At 31.6% G+C, this 16,412-nt stretch overlaps 3 protein-coding genes across 3 annotated transcripts; 1 reads left to right on the forward strand and 2 right to left on the reverse strand.

Annotated features, from left to right (window-relative positions):
- Positions 1–1,432: 1,432 nt before the first annotated feature.
- LOC120156487 (probable protein S-acyltransferase 22) lies at positions 1,433–1,882 on the forward strand. The gene has a single exon (XM_039167798.1). The coding sequence runs from the start codon at positions 1,433–1,435 to the stop codon at positions 1,880–1,882; it is 450 nt and encodes a 149-aa protein (XP_039023729.1).
- A 10,063-nt stretch (positions 1,883–11,945) lies between these two features.
- Positions 11,946–12,422, reverse strand: LOC120156488. The gene has a single exon (XM_039167799.1). The coding sequence runs from the start codon at positions 12,420–12,422 to the stop codon at positions 11,946–11,948; it is 477 nt and encodes a 158-aa protein (XP_039023730.1).
- A 1,968-nt stretch (positions 12,423–14,390) lies between these two features.
- Positions 14,391–15,269, reverse strand: LOC120156489. Its single transcript, XM_039167800.1, has one exon. It carries the CDS (start codon positions 15,267–15,269, stop codon positions 14,391–14,393), a length of 879 nt encoding a protein of 292 aa, XP_039023731.1.
- Positions 15,270–16,412: the final 1,143 nt, after the last annotated feature.

Below are 16,412 nucleotides of genomic sequence, written 5' to 3' on the forward strand. Positions count from 1 at the left end.
CTTAAGAAGCGGAAAATAGTTTATGAAATTCATTATTCTTAGCAGGTTTTCAAATATAGCAAGCATTGCAGAGTCTGCGACGAATGTGTTGACCGTTTCGATCATCATTGCCGGGTACTGATGGATCTTCATTTGTTGGATACTTTTTTCCACTTCGTCAATGATTCTTCTAATGCTTCTTTTGTTCGCCTGTATTTTTAGTGGCTCAACAATTGCATTGGCCAGAGGAACTACCGGCAAATTTTCAGTCTCATGGTTTCTGCTCTTCAACTGGTAAGTTCATTATTCCTCTTCACTGTTTGTATCAGATTAGAATCATCATATTACATGATTTGTCCACCTTGGACTTGACGTTGCAGCTTATTCTACACTGGTCGACTGGAATCCTTGTACTTTTATGCTGTTTAATCGATCGGAAGCAGTTTTCTGCAGACATTTCAACAAAGTTAGGAAGCAGTTTCTCTTCGGCTGCATTTGTTATTGGGGTTGTAAGTGTTGTGCCAATATTTATTTTAATCTTTATTTCCCGGTTCTGTTAAACGCTATACATTACAAACTCTGAATTCTTATTATCTTTAGTATTTACCAGATCATCAAACAACATTAAGCTAAGCAGTGTAATTTCTTACATTTACAGGCATTGTGCACCATTTTGGCTATGGTTTCTACGTTTCCTATTGCACAGCTTTTCTTCTTTCACGTTCTACTCATGAAAAAGGTAAGCCTTTCAACTTCTTTTTTCCATAACATGTGAAGGATGTTATTGTTTTAATACTCTGTTTTCTTCTTAAAGTCGAATCCTAATGAGGATAAAGCTAATTAGCTAATTAGGTGATTCCTGAACATGTTTCAGGGAATCAGCGCATATGACTATATAGTAGCTTTACGAGAGCAGGAGCAAGAGCAACAAGATATTGCCGGTCACCAGAGTCCGCTCGTAGGGGTGCCTGGTGTACACCTCCCCAGCTTTTCCTTGAAGATCAGGTGATTTTAACAAACCATTCCTTGTCAAGAATTAATACAGATATCAAATTTTATATTTTATAAAATAGTATACTTTTAAGCTGAAACACTGAAGCCTCAGCTGTTTGTATTGTATGTTTGGTGCTATTTTGACGTTGTTCCTCCCGATACTGCATCTGTGAGTTCATATGGAAAACGAATGGTAGGGGAGGAACCTATTAAGAAGAAAAATCCGGCAGAAGTTAAGATTAGTACATGGACAATGGCACGGTTAAATGCTGAAGTTGTTCCAAAAGCCGCCGCTGAAGCACGGAAAAAATCCAAAATCCTGCGGCCTGTAGTGAGACGTGAAGCCCCATCAGGGCTAGAAGCAGGAAGTAGCTTTGGAAGCAGTGGCTGACAAGTGTTCTCAAGAGCTGATAGCAGAAGACGAGCATCTAAGTGTGTGCGCCACCCTGTTGACCTACCCATGGAGTCCTTAACGAACATTTCCTTTAAAGCTACTGACAAAGGTTTAAATGAAACATTGAGCAGTTTGGCACCTCTGCAATTGGAAGCACGAAGCGCTTTCCAAACCAACTCAGCAACGTCAAGCTATCGTGGGATCGTTGCCTCTTCTCCTGAGAGCAGTTTAGACTCGCAGGATATTCATCCATTTCGATCGGGAGCTGAAGAATCAAGACAGGTAACAGGTTTACCTTCTGTCAATATAGCTGCTCCCCAGGGATTTCCTTTCTCGAGGTCTACCAGTGACGGGTATGAAGCATCAGGTGGGGAAGATAGTGATCGAGTTTCTTCGAGAATTATCCAGACATCAACAAATTGGAGCAATATTCTTTTCGATCCTGGGCAGGATGAGAGTGTCGTTAAACTAAAAGCATCATCATCATCCAGCCAGGCTAATATGAGAATTCTGTGACCTCTTGTGATCAATGAAGTCGGTTGATTTCGGATAAAAAAGTTCATTCTTTAATTTATGGGCCATGAATATGAGAACAGATGACAAGGGCTGTAAAGGGCAACACTGGTTTCCGTCGTTGCAAGACTAGCAACTAGTGTATCCTCGAAGACTTGGTCGTTTGCTTGCATTCGGGATGACAAGAAGGATGTAAAAAGGGTTTTCGATATGTTCTTGCTATAATACTACTACAAGAAATTTTGATTGTTCTAACAAAATTATTTATCACTAAAAGTATTAAATTTGTCATGATAAATTTATTTCGACTAATTTTATTTGTTACCACGTTTATTATAACAACCTTTTCATGTAAAGTATATTGTGACAAAATTATGTTTGTTTCCATTTTATAGTATTTATTGTAACAATGAAATTGTGTTACTATAATTAACTTATCGTAATAAAATATTTGTCACAATAATTAACCATTTCGTCACGATAACTAAATTTTGTTATAACTAACTTATATTTTAACATCAAATATAAAAAGTTTTTATGCCGAAAATAAATAAGATAACAAAAATTATTTGTCACAGTTTCTATTTCGCCACTAAATGTAAAATATAGAGACAAAATATTTATTTATCACAAAAAATAAAATTTGTCATAATTAATTTAAATTATGACATTAAATAAAAAAGGTTTTCGTGACAAAAAGACATGTTAGAACAAAATTTAATTTCTCACTACTTTTATTTCGTCATTAAATATTTTCTATAATTTTTTTCTATAACTAAATAATTTTATTGCAATTTGTTATTGTGAAAGAATATTACTTTGTCACAATTTTTTATATTGAGAAATTAATATTTTTTTATAAATTAATATTTTGATTAAATAAATTTGTCACAAATTTTATTTTAATAAAATTTTGTAACAAAATAAATTTGACATAATTTTTTATTTTGACTAAATTTACTGTGTTATTGTAACTAAATAAATGTGTTACAATTTATTATAGTAATAGTGAAATAATGTTATTTGTCCTAATTTTTTATATTGAGAAATTAATATTTGATGTAAATTGTTATTATGACTAAACAAATTTTTTTAAAAAATAACATAATTGTTATTTTGAGAAAATATTATAACGAAATAAATCTAACATAACTTTTTATTTTGATTAAATTTAATATATTTTGATTAAATTTTTAATATATTATTGTGACTAAAATCATTATTTTTTATCCGTATATACATTAAAAAAAGAGAAAATAACCTCAGTGACAAAAAATCTCAGATAATATACGATTTTGATCAACTTTTTTTGGATTTGCGAAAATGACCAACAAAATCGCAATACGATCTCCACTATCGCAAATTCGCGTTGCGATAGTTGAAAATCGCAACACAATTTTCCATTTCGCGTTGCGATAGTCTACAGTTGTCATTGCGATTTTTCAAATTCGTTGCGATTTTCTAAATTCGTTGCGATAGTCTACAGTTGTTGTTGCGATAGTCTACAGTTGTCGTTGCGATTTTCCAAATTCGTTGTGATAGTTAAAAAAAAGATTTTGTTTCTTAAGAATTTTCTCTAAAAAGATAGTATCCGCGCGGACGTGTTGAAGACACGTATTACCACGACCACGACCACGACCACGATCACGACCCGACCCGAGAAGAGACGAGACGAGACGGACGGCAGCGGCGGCGGCGCGCGAGAGTCCCCCTTGTTCTCTATCACTCAACAAGGAAGTGGGAAAGCCAAGCCTTAAATACCATTCCCAATAGTGTTTCCAATACTATGTGGGATTTGAGCATTACCAACACTTGTTCCCAATACTATGTGGGATTGAGCCTTAAATAGTGATATTATTTTTAAATGTTTTGTTTAAAATTGCAATAATCGCGATTGATTGTAGATTGACTTTTAATTATGACATATTTAATCGTATAATACTAATGCAATTGGTTGCTGATTCAGTTGTTTTAAGATGCATAATTGTTTCCTGAATAATCACATTGTATTGAAAACAAGTGTTGGTAATGCTCAATCCCACATAGTATTGGAAACACTATTGGGAATGGTATTTAAGGCTTGGCTTTCCCACTTCCTTGTTGAGTGATAGAGAACAAGGGGGACTCTCACGCGCCGCCGCCGCTGTCCGTCTCGTCTCGTGGTCGTGGTCGTGGTAATACGTGTCTTCGACACGTCCGCGCGGATACTATCTTTTTAGAGAAAATTCTTAAGAAACAAAATCTTTTTTTTAACTATCACAACGAATTTTCGCAACGAATTTGGAAAATCGCAACGACAACTGTAGAATATCGCAACGAATTTGTAAACTATCGCAACAACAACTGTCCACTATCGCAACGAATTTGGAAAATCGCAACGACAACTGTAGACTATCGCAACGCGATTTTCAACTATCGCAACGCGAAATGCAACGCGAATTTGCGATAGTGGAGATCGCAATGCGAATTAGAGATCGCATTACGATTTTGTTGGTCATTTTCACAAATCCAAAAAAAGTTGGTCAAAATCGTATATTATCTGGGATTTTTGATCACTTAGGTTATTTTCTCTTAAAAAAAAGAAAAAAATCTAATACAAATTTGGGGCATTTAATACCCTAATAGTCCCCACAATGACTTACGAGCAACCAAAAGTCCAAATCCCACAAATAAGACTCAAATAGTAACCAAAATGAAACCCTAATGTACCGTTTGGTTGGCATGAATCCCTTGGAATTGGTGGGAATTGAAATCCAATTCCACTACTTTCCCATGTTTGGTTCAAGTTTTCCAAGAGAATTGAAATCCCTCATGGCTTCAACTTTCCATCAAATGAGGAAAAGTGAATTCCATCCAAGAATGGATGGAATTCAATTCCTTTGTTGGAGGGAATTGAAATTTGACCATACTACCTTAATCAATCTTTTAGTAATTTATTCATATATTGAATAAAAATATTTTTTTATTATTTCGGGTTGGGTCGGGTTTCTAATTCATAAATTCAGGTCGGATCGGGTGAAACATTATTTTGGTCGGGTCGGGTCGATTTTTTAAGTGTGATATTCGGGTCGGGTCGAGTTTGGGTTTAGGGTGAAAAATACCCGACCCGAAAATATATATAATTTTACCTTATATATTTAGAAATAATTACAATAATACCCCTCTATATATAATTTTTTTTTCAATTAAGTCACTGTTTTTATGGAATAAAAATATTTTTTTATTATTTCGGGTCGGATCGGATTTCTAATTCATATATTCGGGTCGGGTCGGGTGAAACTTTATTTTGTTCGGGTCAGATTTTTTTAAGTGTGATATTTGGGTCGGGTTTTTTAAGTGTGATATTTGGGTCGGGTCGGGTCCGGATTTAGGGTGAAAAAATTGGACCCGACCCGAAAAAAATATATAATTTTACCTTATATATTTAGGAATAATTACAATAATACCTCTCTATATATAATTTTTTTCAATTAAGTCATGTTTTTATTGAATAAAAATAATTTTTTTATTATTTCGTGTCGTGTCAGGTTTCTAATTCATATATTGAATAAAAATAGTATTTGGTATAATTTTTGGTAACTAATTAACATACTCCGATTGGAATATATCGAAATATTGCTATATCTTTTAATAACTTATTAACATATTTTGATTGCGATGATTTTATTATGATGTTTATTAACATGATTTTTATAATTTATTGAAATGAATAATTAATCAATAAAATGAAAATTTAATTTTTTTATAGTATAATACTAAATGTAAGTTGTAAAACAAACTAAAATAAAGTAAAAAAACAAGAACAATTCTGTCATTTTACATTATTGAAATCAAATTCATCTGGTATGTCTGCGAACCAAACAGAATATGAAATTACATTCTAATTCCATTTCCTGCCAACCAAATAAAATATTGAATTGGATTTCAAGATTTCAATTCTCTGAAGAAAAAAAAAATTCCAACGAACCAAAAGTCACCTAAGGTTTCTATGACTCTGCCGTCGCTATCCCAAACCTCCATGCCAGCACTACCAGCAACCTCAGAAAGATCATCCACGTCCTATCACACATGCACACGAAAACAGAAAAAAAAAAAAAGAAATGAGAGAGGCATTTTTTTGGACGAATGAATCCTTGTAAACGGATTTTTATGAAAACCCCAAATCAAAATTTATCTTTTTTTCTTTTCTTTCACATAGAGAAAACATTGCAATCTTTTTCCAATTCGAAGGAAATTTTGTAAGGGAAATCTTTACCATTTTTCAGATGTAATAAACAGAAATAAGCTTCCCCCTATTTCATTTCTTTATTGCAACGCGAAATCAATCGAAACATTTTAGGTATTCTCCATCTCTTTTCCATTTTCCGTATGCTATGTGGACATGTTTGTTTCGAACCAAAAAAATAACAATAAAATGAAAAATAAAGAGAAGGGTTTCGTGAGTTTACTTGAGTTCATAGGAGTTCTTCATCGGGGTCGTCGTCGGAGTAAAGGAAGAAGCCTGAGCCTTTAGGGGTCTTTCCATCGGAGATCGTCGCCAGAGTTGAATGTCGGGGTTTGGGAGTTGAACCGTTGATTCATTTAGGAGATAGGGGGCTTGCATGTTAATCTTAGGTTCGATTAAGAGTTAGAGGAGAGAAAGTGGTGGTTTCGGGTTCATTGTATAGGTCTAGGCTTCCCCGACCACCGTTGGTGGTGGTGAGGGATGCGTCGATTGCCCGCGGTGTTGAACCGTGCAGGTCCTGTCGAAGGAGAAAAGCTGGGTTAGAAGGCAAGGATAAGGGTTCTGGTGTTTTTGGTTTTCCCTTGGTTGTGGTCGGCAGTGAGTCTGGAAGTGAGAATTGCGCTGCATGGTGGCCATCAATGGATATGGTTCATTTGAATTCTGCCTGTGAGGTGAAGTAAAGATTTGGGAGAAGGTTGAAACAATTTGAGGCGACGGATTTAGGTTTAAAATTAGGGTTAAGATAATCTATAGTTAGGTGTGTATATATATATATATATATATATATATATATATATATATATATATATATATATATATATATATTGTAACACCCCTAACCCTCACCCGACCCAAATACGAGTTCGAGAAGTCACATTGACTTTTCAAAGCATATACATTCATAAAAACTATATGAAATTTAAACTTTTATTAACACAAAAACTATATTTACACAGTTAAGTTCAAAACATTACAAAATTTGATCAGAGCATTCGTAAGGTACACACTTTTTTTACATGCCAACTCTTTTGACCCAACAAAATGCATACTGTGAATTTACTTCTGATCTGGTCTTTGAGTGGAGATATGTTACTCTGCAAATTCCTATTCTTGATCCTCTTGCTCTTCTAAACCTACGTGTAAAAATGCTTACACGCTAAGTCATAGACTTAGTGAGACATCATAAACATATAATCCACTTTATAACATATAACAATGTATGCATACTATATTCTATCATGCTATTCAAACTCACTTCAATTCACCACACCATATAAAATCATATCAAATTACATATCAATAAATAAATACATAAGCATAGATCATCATTAACCTCCTTATCTTTTAACCACATATTCTTATACTTTCTATAAGATTTTTCATATCACAATATTTATTTATCATTATCTCTTTATTAATTCATGTGCATATGTGACTCAATACAAACAATAATAACATGATAACATACAATCATGCAACCTTTTTTCATATATTCTATAGGCCCATACACATTACTAAGAACTTATGGTATGCAAGTACATTGAGGTTGTGCACATATGCTGTCATCACAACTCGTATGGGGTCCCACTAGGGGCATGTGAAATTTTGTCCTAAATGACCTATGAATATCTCGGAGGATCTTTGTATGTCTCGAAAGACCTAAGAACCCTCGACTCTTGGCATGCCAACTATACCTATGATTCTCACATCACATAACATGGGCATTATTACTAGGTTAATCATTTATTTCTATCACATAGGCACATAACTTATAGCTTTTCATCACATATCATGTAATACTCTTATAGAGTTCCATATCTTTTTATCATATTTTTCATTTCACATGTTCTTGTTTCCATATGATCACTAATTCATGTCACTTAATCTTTTATGTTCACATATCACATTTACATCTCATAGTCATATAAGTTCATAAATTTATATACATATTTATATCCTGTAACATTCACACTAACATATAAACACATATGCTCATACACCCATATGAATCATAACTAAAGCATACTTCTATCTATGAATTCAAGCATTTTATCATTGGAAATAGACTTATCGCAAGTCTTATTTCCATTTAACATCATATGCCAAATAAGATGCACTCACCTTGGTCTTACTATGTTCCAAATCTACTTTTATGATTTCCTTTCTTTCGATCAAATCTTAACTTGATTAGGTTCAATATCTACATAAATATAATTTTCAAGACGATTATCAGAAGCCTAAATCTTATAATTAGATACGAATAACTTAAGCTAACTTAATGAACCAAAATACATTTTTCTCTTTAGGGGGTATCGGTACACCATGGGTGTATCGGTACCCAAATTGGGTTCGAAATTCATAGGTATTGATACATGCTTGTGTGTGTATCGATACACAGGTATCGGTACACCCTTGAATGTATTGATATACCATTAACTGTTCTTCAAAAATTGGTCTTAGTGTATCGATACCTATTTATAGTGTACCGATACACCCTGTCCAGAACAGACCTTTACACCCGAAAATTCAACAACTCTTTATTCGGTTTTCTCATATAAAGTCCTTTTTATATTACCAAACTCAACTATAACCATTTTAACTAACCTCTATCATTCCAACACTTTACTATCTCCCATATATCATCCAAATTCTTAAAACCAAGAATCTTACTAAATTTTCCATGTTATCCAAACTTAGTATCAAGACTTGTAACTTCTTATTCACATCTATGAAAAGTCAAATTTAGTTTCGAATTCAACTTATCAACTCTTTTCCATAAATTCATTTAGAAATCTTTCTCTTTAATCTCTTATAACTTCTTCATCTTTTGATTATAAGACAACTTAAGATTTCCTTAAGCTTAAGTATCACCTAAGGATCAAAATCCACTCTTAAAAATCAACAAATAATCAGCTAAACAGAAAACTCACCCTTGCTACCTTGGTTCACGGTGGAGAGAGAGAAAGATGGAGAATTCTCTGGAAAACTTTGTTTTCCTTTCCCACAATCCCCACGTGTATATATATCCTTATCATTTCCTATTTTTAATTTATTTCCAAGTCAATTGATCATTTTTCCCTTTAATTAATTTCATAATTACTAACAATCCTTCATAGAATATTTTCAAATAAGTCATTGAACTATTCAACTATTCTACTTTAATCACCAAATTCTGAAGTTTTACAATTTGATCACTAACCCGTAGTTTGGGATATTATATATATATATATATATATATATATATATTAAGGATGTTAAGTTAATATTTTTAAGGTCACTAAAATTTTTCAGGTTAATTTGGTCACATAATGTTTCTTTACTATTTATGATAATGCCTCACTGTTTTGTTTAAAATAATAAAAGTATAATCTTCAGAACATGATGATTATGAAGAGATTCATATAATATTAAAATATAAAATAAATCAATAATGATAATAATATTAATTATTAATAAAAAAGATAAAAATCATATATAAAATTTGTGTATTAAAAATAATTTATGGTTAAACTTTGATGTGTTATAGTTAATAAAAATAATCATAGTAAATTTAATACATGATTTTTTTATCATCAATATTAGTTAGGGATGTTCATATCTAGGTACTCGCTTTTTCAGGTATTCAAAATTTTTGGGTGTCAAAAACTCGGTCTATGTCTCAACCAATAATTTGTGGGCACCCATAAGTTGGGTACCCATAAAACCTAGGTACTTGTATTTTCGGGTCATCGATATCCGATTAATATTTATTTAATTTATATTAATTTTTCAGAAAAAAGATACATAAGGCTCTTGTACATTAAAAAAATCAATTTGGCATCAAATTATTGTTGCATTCAATGCGACCCTCAAACTTAGGAAAAAAACAATTAACATAACCATTTAACCAAAAGCTTCTATCATTAACCATTATGAAACTATATAATAAAAAATATTAAAAATATTTATACAACTAAGAAGAGTATTGTAGTGAATATAACATGATAAATGGAACTAAACTTTATCTAAACTTAATGTAAAAAATTTAATAGGAAATTTGTCCAATTATGGTTAATATATATTGTTCAAGACTTACACAGACCACCTTACCTGAGGGCTTAAGTTAACTTGTTCATCCCCAATTCAATATATATATATATATAGTTCAATTTTTTAGCAATTTAATTTTTATTTTTACTATTTTTTTTTGTGTATTTTAAATTTTAATTTTAAAATAATGATTTTTAATAAATAAACAAGCCTTTGAACTTTTTGATAATATATTTTGTTATTATATTTTATTTGAAAATCCATTTAATTATAAATATATACTATAAAAAAATTAAAAATTTTGAACATTTTTTTATAATAATAATAATAATTATATTTTATCATTATAATTAAATATATAATTGCAAACATAATTTTCTTTTATAAAAAACTTGAATCTTTTATTAATTAAAAAAATAATTTTTTTGTGATAATTTTTCTATAACAATAAATATTACATATAGTTACAAAACTTGTCACTATATAACATTGTTGCACCAAAAATAGGAAGAAATAATTATGATAATATAAGTTTTCATAATGATTAAAATATATAACTACAAAAATAATTAATTACAAAAAACTTAAATTTTATTAATTACAATATATTTTGTTACTATATAACATTTTTGACACTAAAAAGTAGGGAGAAGTGGTTATGATAATATGTTTTTTTCATAATGATTAAAATATATAAGTACAAAAATATTTTAATACAAAAAACTTGAATTTTATTATTTGATGTGATAATTTTTTCTAGAACGATAACTATAAATTATAATTATAAAAATTGTCAATATAACTTTTAAAACAAAAAAATGAAGAAAAATAGTTATGCCAATTAATATATGCTATCACTATAATTAAAATTTATAACTACTAATATAATTTTTCACAAAATGTGAATATCATTATTTTTTGTGACAATATTTTTTATAATAATTATTAACACTTATAGTTACAAAATTTGTCACTATATGATTTTCTTGACGCAAAAAAATATGGAGGGAAATCTTTGTAACAATATATTTTGTCACTATAATTAAAACATATAACAACAAACATTATTTTTTATTAAAAACTTGAATCTCATTATTTGTTGTGACAATTTTTTTGTAACAATAATTATAACTTATAGTTACAAAACATGTCACTATATGATTTTGTTTTTGTACCAAAAATTAGAGATAATAATTTGTGACTATACATTTTGTCACTATAATTAAAATATATAATTACAAACAAAATTTGTCACAACAAATTTAAATCCTATTATTTGTTGTGACAAATTTTTCTGTCATAGTTACTAAAACTTTTTGTTTCAAAAAGTTGTCACTATATTCATTCAATTTGACGCCAAAAAATTGGAGGGAAATATTTGTGATAAAAATTTGTAATAAAATTTATTTTGTCACCATATGTTACATATGTTTACTAATTGTGACAAATTATTATGACAATTTTATCTTTTGTCATAATTGTATATCATTTTTTAATCTAATGCCGATTGTTTATTTTATCACCAAAAATCTACTAATAATAACAAAATTAAATTTATCACAATAGTATAAATTTCTTGTAATGTACTCCATTGTACTTAACTACTGAACATTCCTAAGTTTCTGGTAAAAACATAAGTGCAAAGTTTCACCAAATGTTTCAAATGCAAAGAGAATGAACATTTTTATTGTTTCTTACGAATCTGAAGCATCTCTTCTTACAGTTCACACATTTTTCATACAAAACAGTAAACAGAACAGCAACAACACAACATAAACAAACCTAAAAAAATCTGCTGTTTTTCATCAAAGCTTAAACGATTGAGACAACATTTGGAACTTTGCCATCGTCATCAAAAGGCAAACTTACATATTGCCCTCCAAATTCTTCAGCCTTGGAATATACATAGAAAACTGTATATGCAGCCAAATTATAAATCATAATCACCATGTACAATGCGGTAGTGCCGACAATATTCCAAATAAAGTCCCAACTTTTCCACTCATCACCAGTTAAATCACCCGATTGCATAATTGAGCGCAATACATTGATCGAACCGCAGAAGCCGAAAAAAAGTAAAATCTTCAAAGCAACCCCTTTGATCCCTTTAACTAAAATTTGACTTCGTTTTAAAGGTTTAAGTCCCCAACTTGATTCAACCACGACGATAACATAAGCAAATATCCAATTCACTTGTAAATATAACAAAACAAACATGATAATGATCGCATAAGCAAGAGAAAGGAGAACGACATAATAAGATGGCGAGTAAAAAACTTGGGTTTCCATGAGTAATGCAAAAAAGACTAAACCAATAATTAAATCGATTCCAGAAATGATAAGAGATTGTACAAAGGAAGTTAAGAGGAGAGGGAAGAAGGAAGTGAAAGCTGCTTTAATGGCGGATGAAAGCTTGACGGGTTGACCATGAAAGCCATGGAAAACGCTGTAAGTGATGGAACCAACGGAGAAGTTGGAGAAGAAGGAGATGATGAGGGAGTAAATGAGGTTGAGGATGAAGGGTTTGATGGATGGATTTTGTTGAAGGAAGCTGAGGTGGGATTCGATGGTGGGAGAGAAGAGTTTAGCTATGAAGGGGTATAGGGATAATAAGAAAGAGAAAGGGAGGAGGAAGAGGAGGAAGAGAGCTTGGAGGTTCCAGGGTTGCGCCCTGAGTATGCGGTTAGATTCGGATAGGATGGTCCAGAGGCCGATGTTTGACGGAGGAGACGGTGGCGCTGCCATGGAAGAAGACCGGGGAGATGATTGTGGCAAAGCCAATGAGATGCTTTTGTTTTTATACCGCGTCTCCATGGAAAAATTGGCTCTAAGAAAAGTCAGACACCATGGTTTCAGCGTGGAATAGAAGTTGCCATACGCCATTAAGGGTCAACTTAAACAATACATAGGTCTAATTCTGCTATCAACCCCTGTGCTCTTTACATATTTGAAAATTTTCCCTACAATTTAACGTCGTTAATTTTTTAATTTAATCTGGACCTTGACATAACATAAAGACCTACAATAAATATTATTTTAATAAATAAATAATAAATATTAATTTTACTATCAAGAAAAAAAAACACCAATAAAAGAGAAGTTTCCTGCATAGCTTCACTTATTCTTACAAGAGAAACTATTGTCAAAGGAGAAGTCGTTGTTCCTTATATTAGCCAAGTCCTCTTGCTTGACTTGGTTCCTACGCTTGCAAGGAACCCATTGAATATTAGTTCATCAAAACAAAAATGATTTTGAGTTAAATATAAACTTTAAGTCAATTAATCGATATGACTTTGTTAATGGGCTATTTTACCTAGATAATACATTTGTGAAAACATTATACACTTGTTTAATGGAAAATATAAATTTTATAACCGATATTTCACTCCTTTTAATTTAGATGGAAGATCGCTAAAAATAATAATCAAATAATTTTTATTTTGGTAAAGTTTATATGACTCATATGGGTTGATTTATTAGGATTTTTTTAGAATTAAACGTATGTAAGATAGATAAATTGTTAAGTGACACATATCACATTTATATACTTTTTAGAATTTTTTGAATTAATCACGTATTCGATTTATTGATCGACTAATCCAAATCGGGTACTGCATAGGCGAGGGTGACCCTCTCAACCCAGCTTGCTCCATTCGCAAACACCATGATTCGAACTCCCAACATTACTTAAAGAATCTAGTGTCTAATCCTACTATACCAACTGATTGTTGGTAAAATGATAAAGTTTATTACATTAATTAATTTATTATTCAACTTATTTAGCTATTTTACATGATTAAATGAGTTAATAATGAGTTACAAAGTAGAGAACCTATAAAATTGTTAATGTAATAGTATAAATTTATGCTTATTATTATTTTTAAAATAGTTTGAGGTTGATATAAAGGTAATATTTATTTAGAATTTTTATTAATTATTGACAACACCTATCCCCTTGTAGATTTATTTTTTGATTTTGAAATAACTGTGAGAGGCATGATATCAAATCAATATAATAGTTTAATTGAAATAAAAAACAGTTTACTTTAAAGTATTTAATGAATAGATTTTAAGAAAATAAAGGAAGTTGGTAAATGAAACAAATAAGGGAGGCGAGGAGAAAATACTGCACACACTTCACATTTATTAAATCTCAAAGTGCCCGTATACAAGGCAGGCTACAAGCAGTTTTATTACAACTAACGAAACAAGAACAGCAACACATACAAGTGAAACGACACCTGTTTTCATCAAAGCTTAAACGTTTGAAATAACATTAGAAACTGTCCCATCATCATCAGATGACAAACTTACATACTCTCCTACATGCAGTGCTTTGGAATTCATATAGAAAACTGTATTCATAACCAAGTAAGAAAGCATATACAACGGGTAGTAGGAGGCAGCGGGAATGGTGGAAATCTTAATAACATATGATGGCCAAGGTTTCCATTTATCACCGGCTGAATCAACCAAACCTAATAACATTGAGCTCCAGCCACCAATCCAACAGAAGAAGGCCCATTGCAGTATAATCTTAAAAGCAACCCCTTTCGTTCCTTTAACCAAGCTTTGACTTCGTTTCAGTGGTTCAAGTCCCCAGCTTGATTCAACTACGACGATAACATAAGCGAATATCCACTTCACTTGTAAATAAACCACAATAAACATGAGAGTGATCGCGTAAGCAAGGCAAAGGAGAATGAAATAAGGTGAAGAGTAATCAACTCGGGTTGCTTTGTATAATGAGAAAAAGGCCAAACCAAGAATTAAAGCGATCCCAGAAATGATAAGCTGGGTTACAAGCCAAGTTGAGAGGAGAGGGAAGAAGGAAGTGAAAGCTGTCTTGATAGAGGATGAAAGTTTGACTGGTTGACCGTGAAAGCCGTGGAAAACGCTGTAGATGGTGGAACCGGTGGCGAAGAGAGAGAGTACGGGAATGGTGAGGGTGTAAAGGAGATTGAAGAGAAGGGTTTTAATGGGGAAGACTTGATAGAAGAGTAAGGAGAGAGAGATGGGGAAGAGAAAGATGAAAATGGTAGCATGGAGGTGGCGGGAGTGGGCCTTGATTATACGATTGCATTCGGATCGGATGGACCAGAGGTCGATGTTTGACGGCGTTGGCGGCTTTGTCATGGCGGAAGGAGGAGGAGGAGTGATTTAAGGCAAATCAAAAGAGATGTTTCGTCTTTATAAATAAATGGTAATTGGAAAAATGGTTTTGAAAAAAGTCCGATTGGATGGATTCAACCTATGTGGATGTCGGGATACGGCGCCGTGTTATCCAAGTAGGACTCGGTTTTCTTTTATTTTCGTATAAATTACATTATAGGTCATTAAATTATATTTAAATCATGATCTGATCGTTGAATTTTCTAAATATTATAAAATAATCATTCAATTTATTCAAATAATGTATTATAAGAGTTAGTTATAAGATGATTCAACTAAATTAATTCACTTCATCTATAACACTAGATTCATACCCTAACCATTCTTTAAAAATCTATCATCCAATCCTATTAAATAACGTGTTAGTAAATAAATATATTTTTAAAAATATTTTTAATTAGTTTAAGATAATTATAAAGTAATATATTTTTAAAGATTCTCCACTATTTGATAATAAACATTTATACACATGTAAAAGTCGTGCTCCAATCCAAGATTGAAAGAGATAACAACATATATATTATTTATTTTATAATAAAAAATATATTAAAGAATGCAGTTAAAATATTTCAAATTATTAATATTTAATTAAATTTAATATTTAAAAAAAGATATTAGTAGCCCAATATTTATTTTATGAGAAAATAACCTCAGTGACCAAAAATGCCTTATAATATACGATTTTAATCAACTTTTTTTGGATTTTCCAAAATGACCAACTAAATCGTAATGCGATCGATAATTCGCAACGCGATCTCCGGTATCGCAAATCAGTTTCCAGATTTGCAACGCGATTCTGACTATCGCATTGCGATTTACCAAATTCGCGTTGCGATTTTCCTAATTCGCAATGCGAATACGTAAATCGCAACGCGATTATGTAAATCGCAATGCGAATACGTAAATCGCAATACGAATCTGACTATCGTAATGCGATTTACATAGCGCCATTCGTATTAACGCGTATTTTTTTTTCAAATTCCAAACACGAATATATTAATATATCGGAACACTGAACCGTCCACAGTATATCCCGTAATCACAACTCATAACCTAAAACCCTAAATCACAACTCAGTCTCATCTCCATCTCTCACTCTCTAAGGCG

Source organism: Hibiscus syriacus, unplaced genomic scaffold (genome assembly GCF_006381635.1).
Source record: "Hibiscus syriacus cultivar Baekdansim isolate YM2019G1 unplaced genomic scaffold, ASM638163v2 tig00111220_pilon, whole genome shotgun sequence".
NCBI classification, from domain to species: Eukaryota; Viridiplantae; Streptophyta; class Magnoliopsida; order Malvales; family Malvaceae; genus Hibiscus; species Hibiscus syriacus.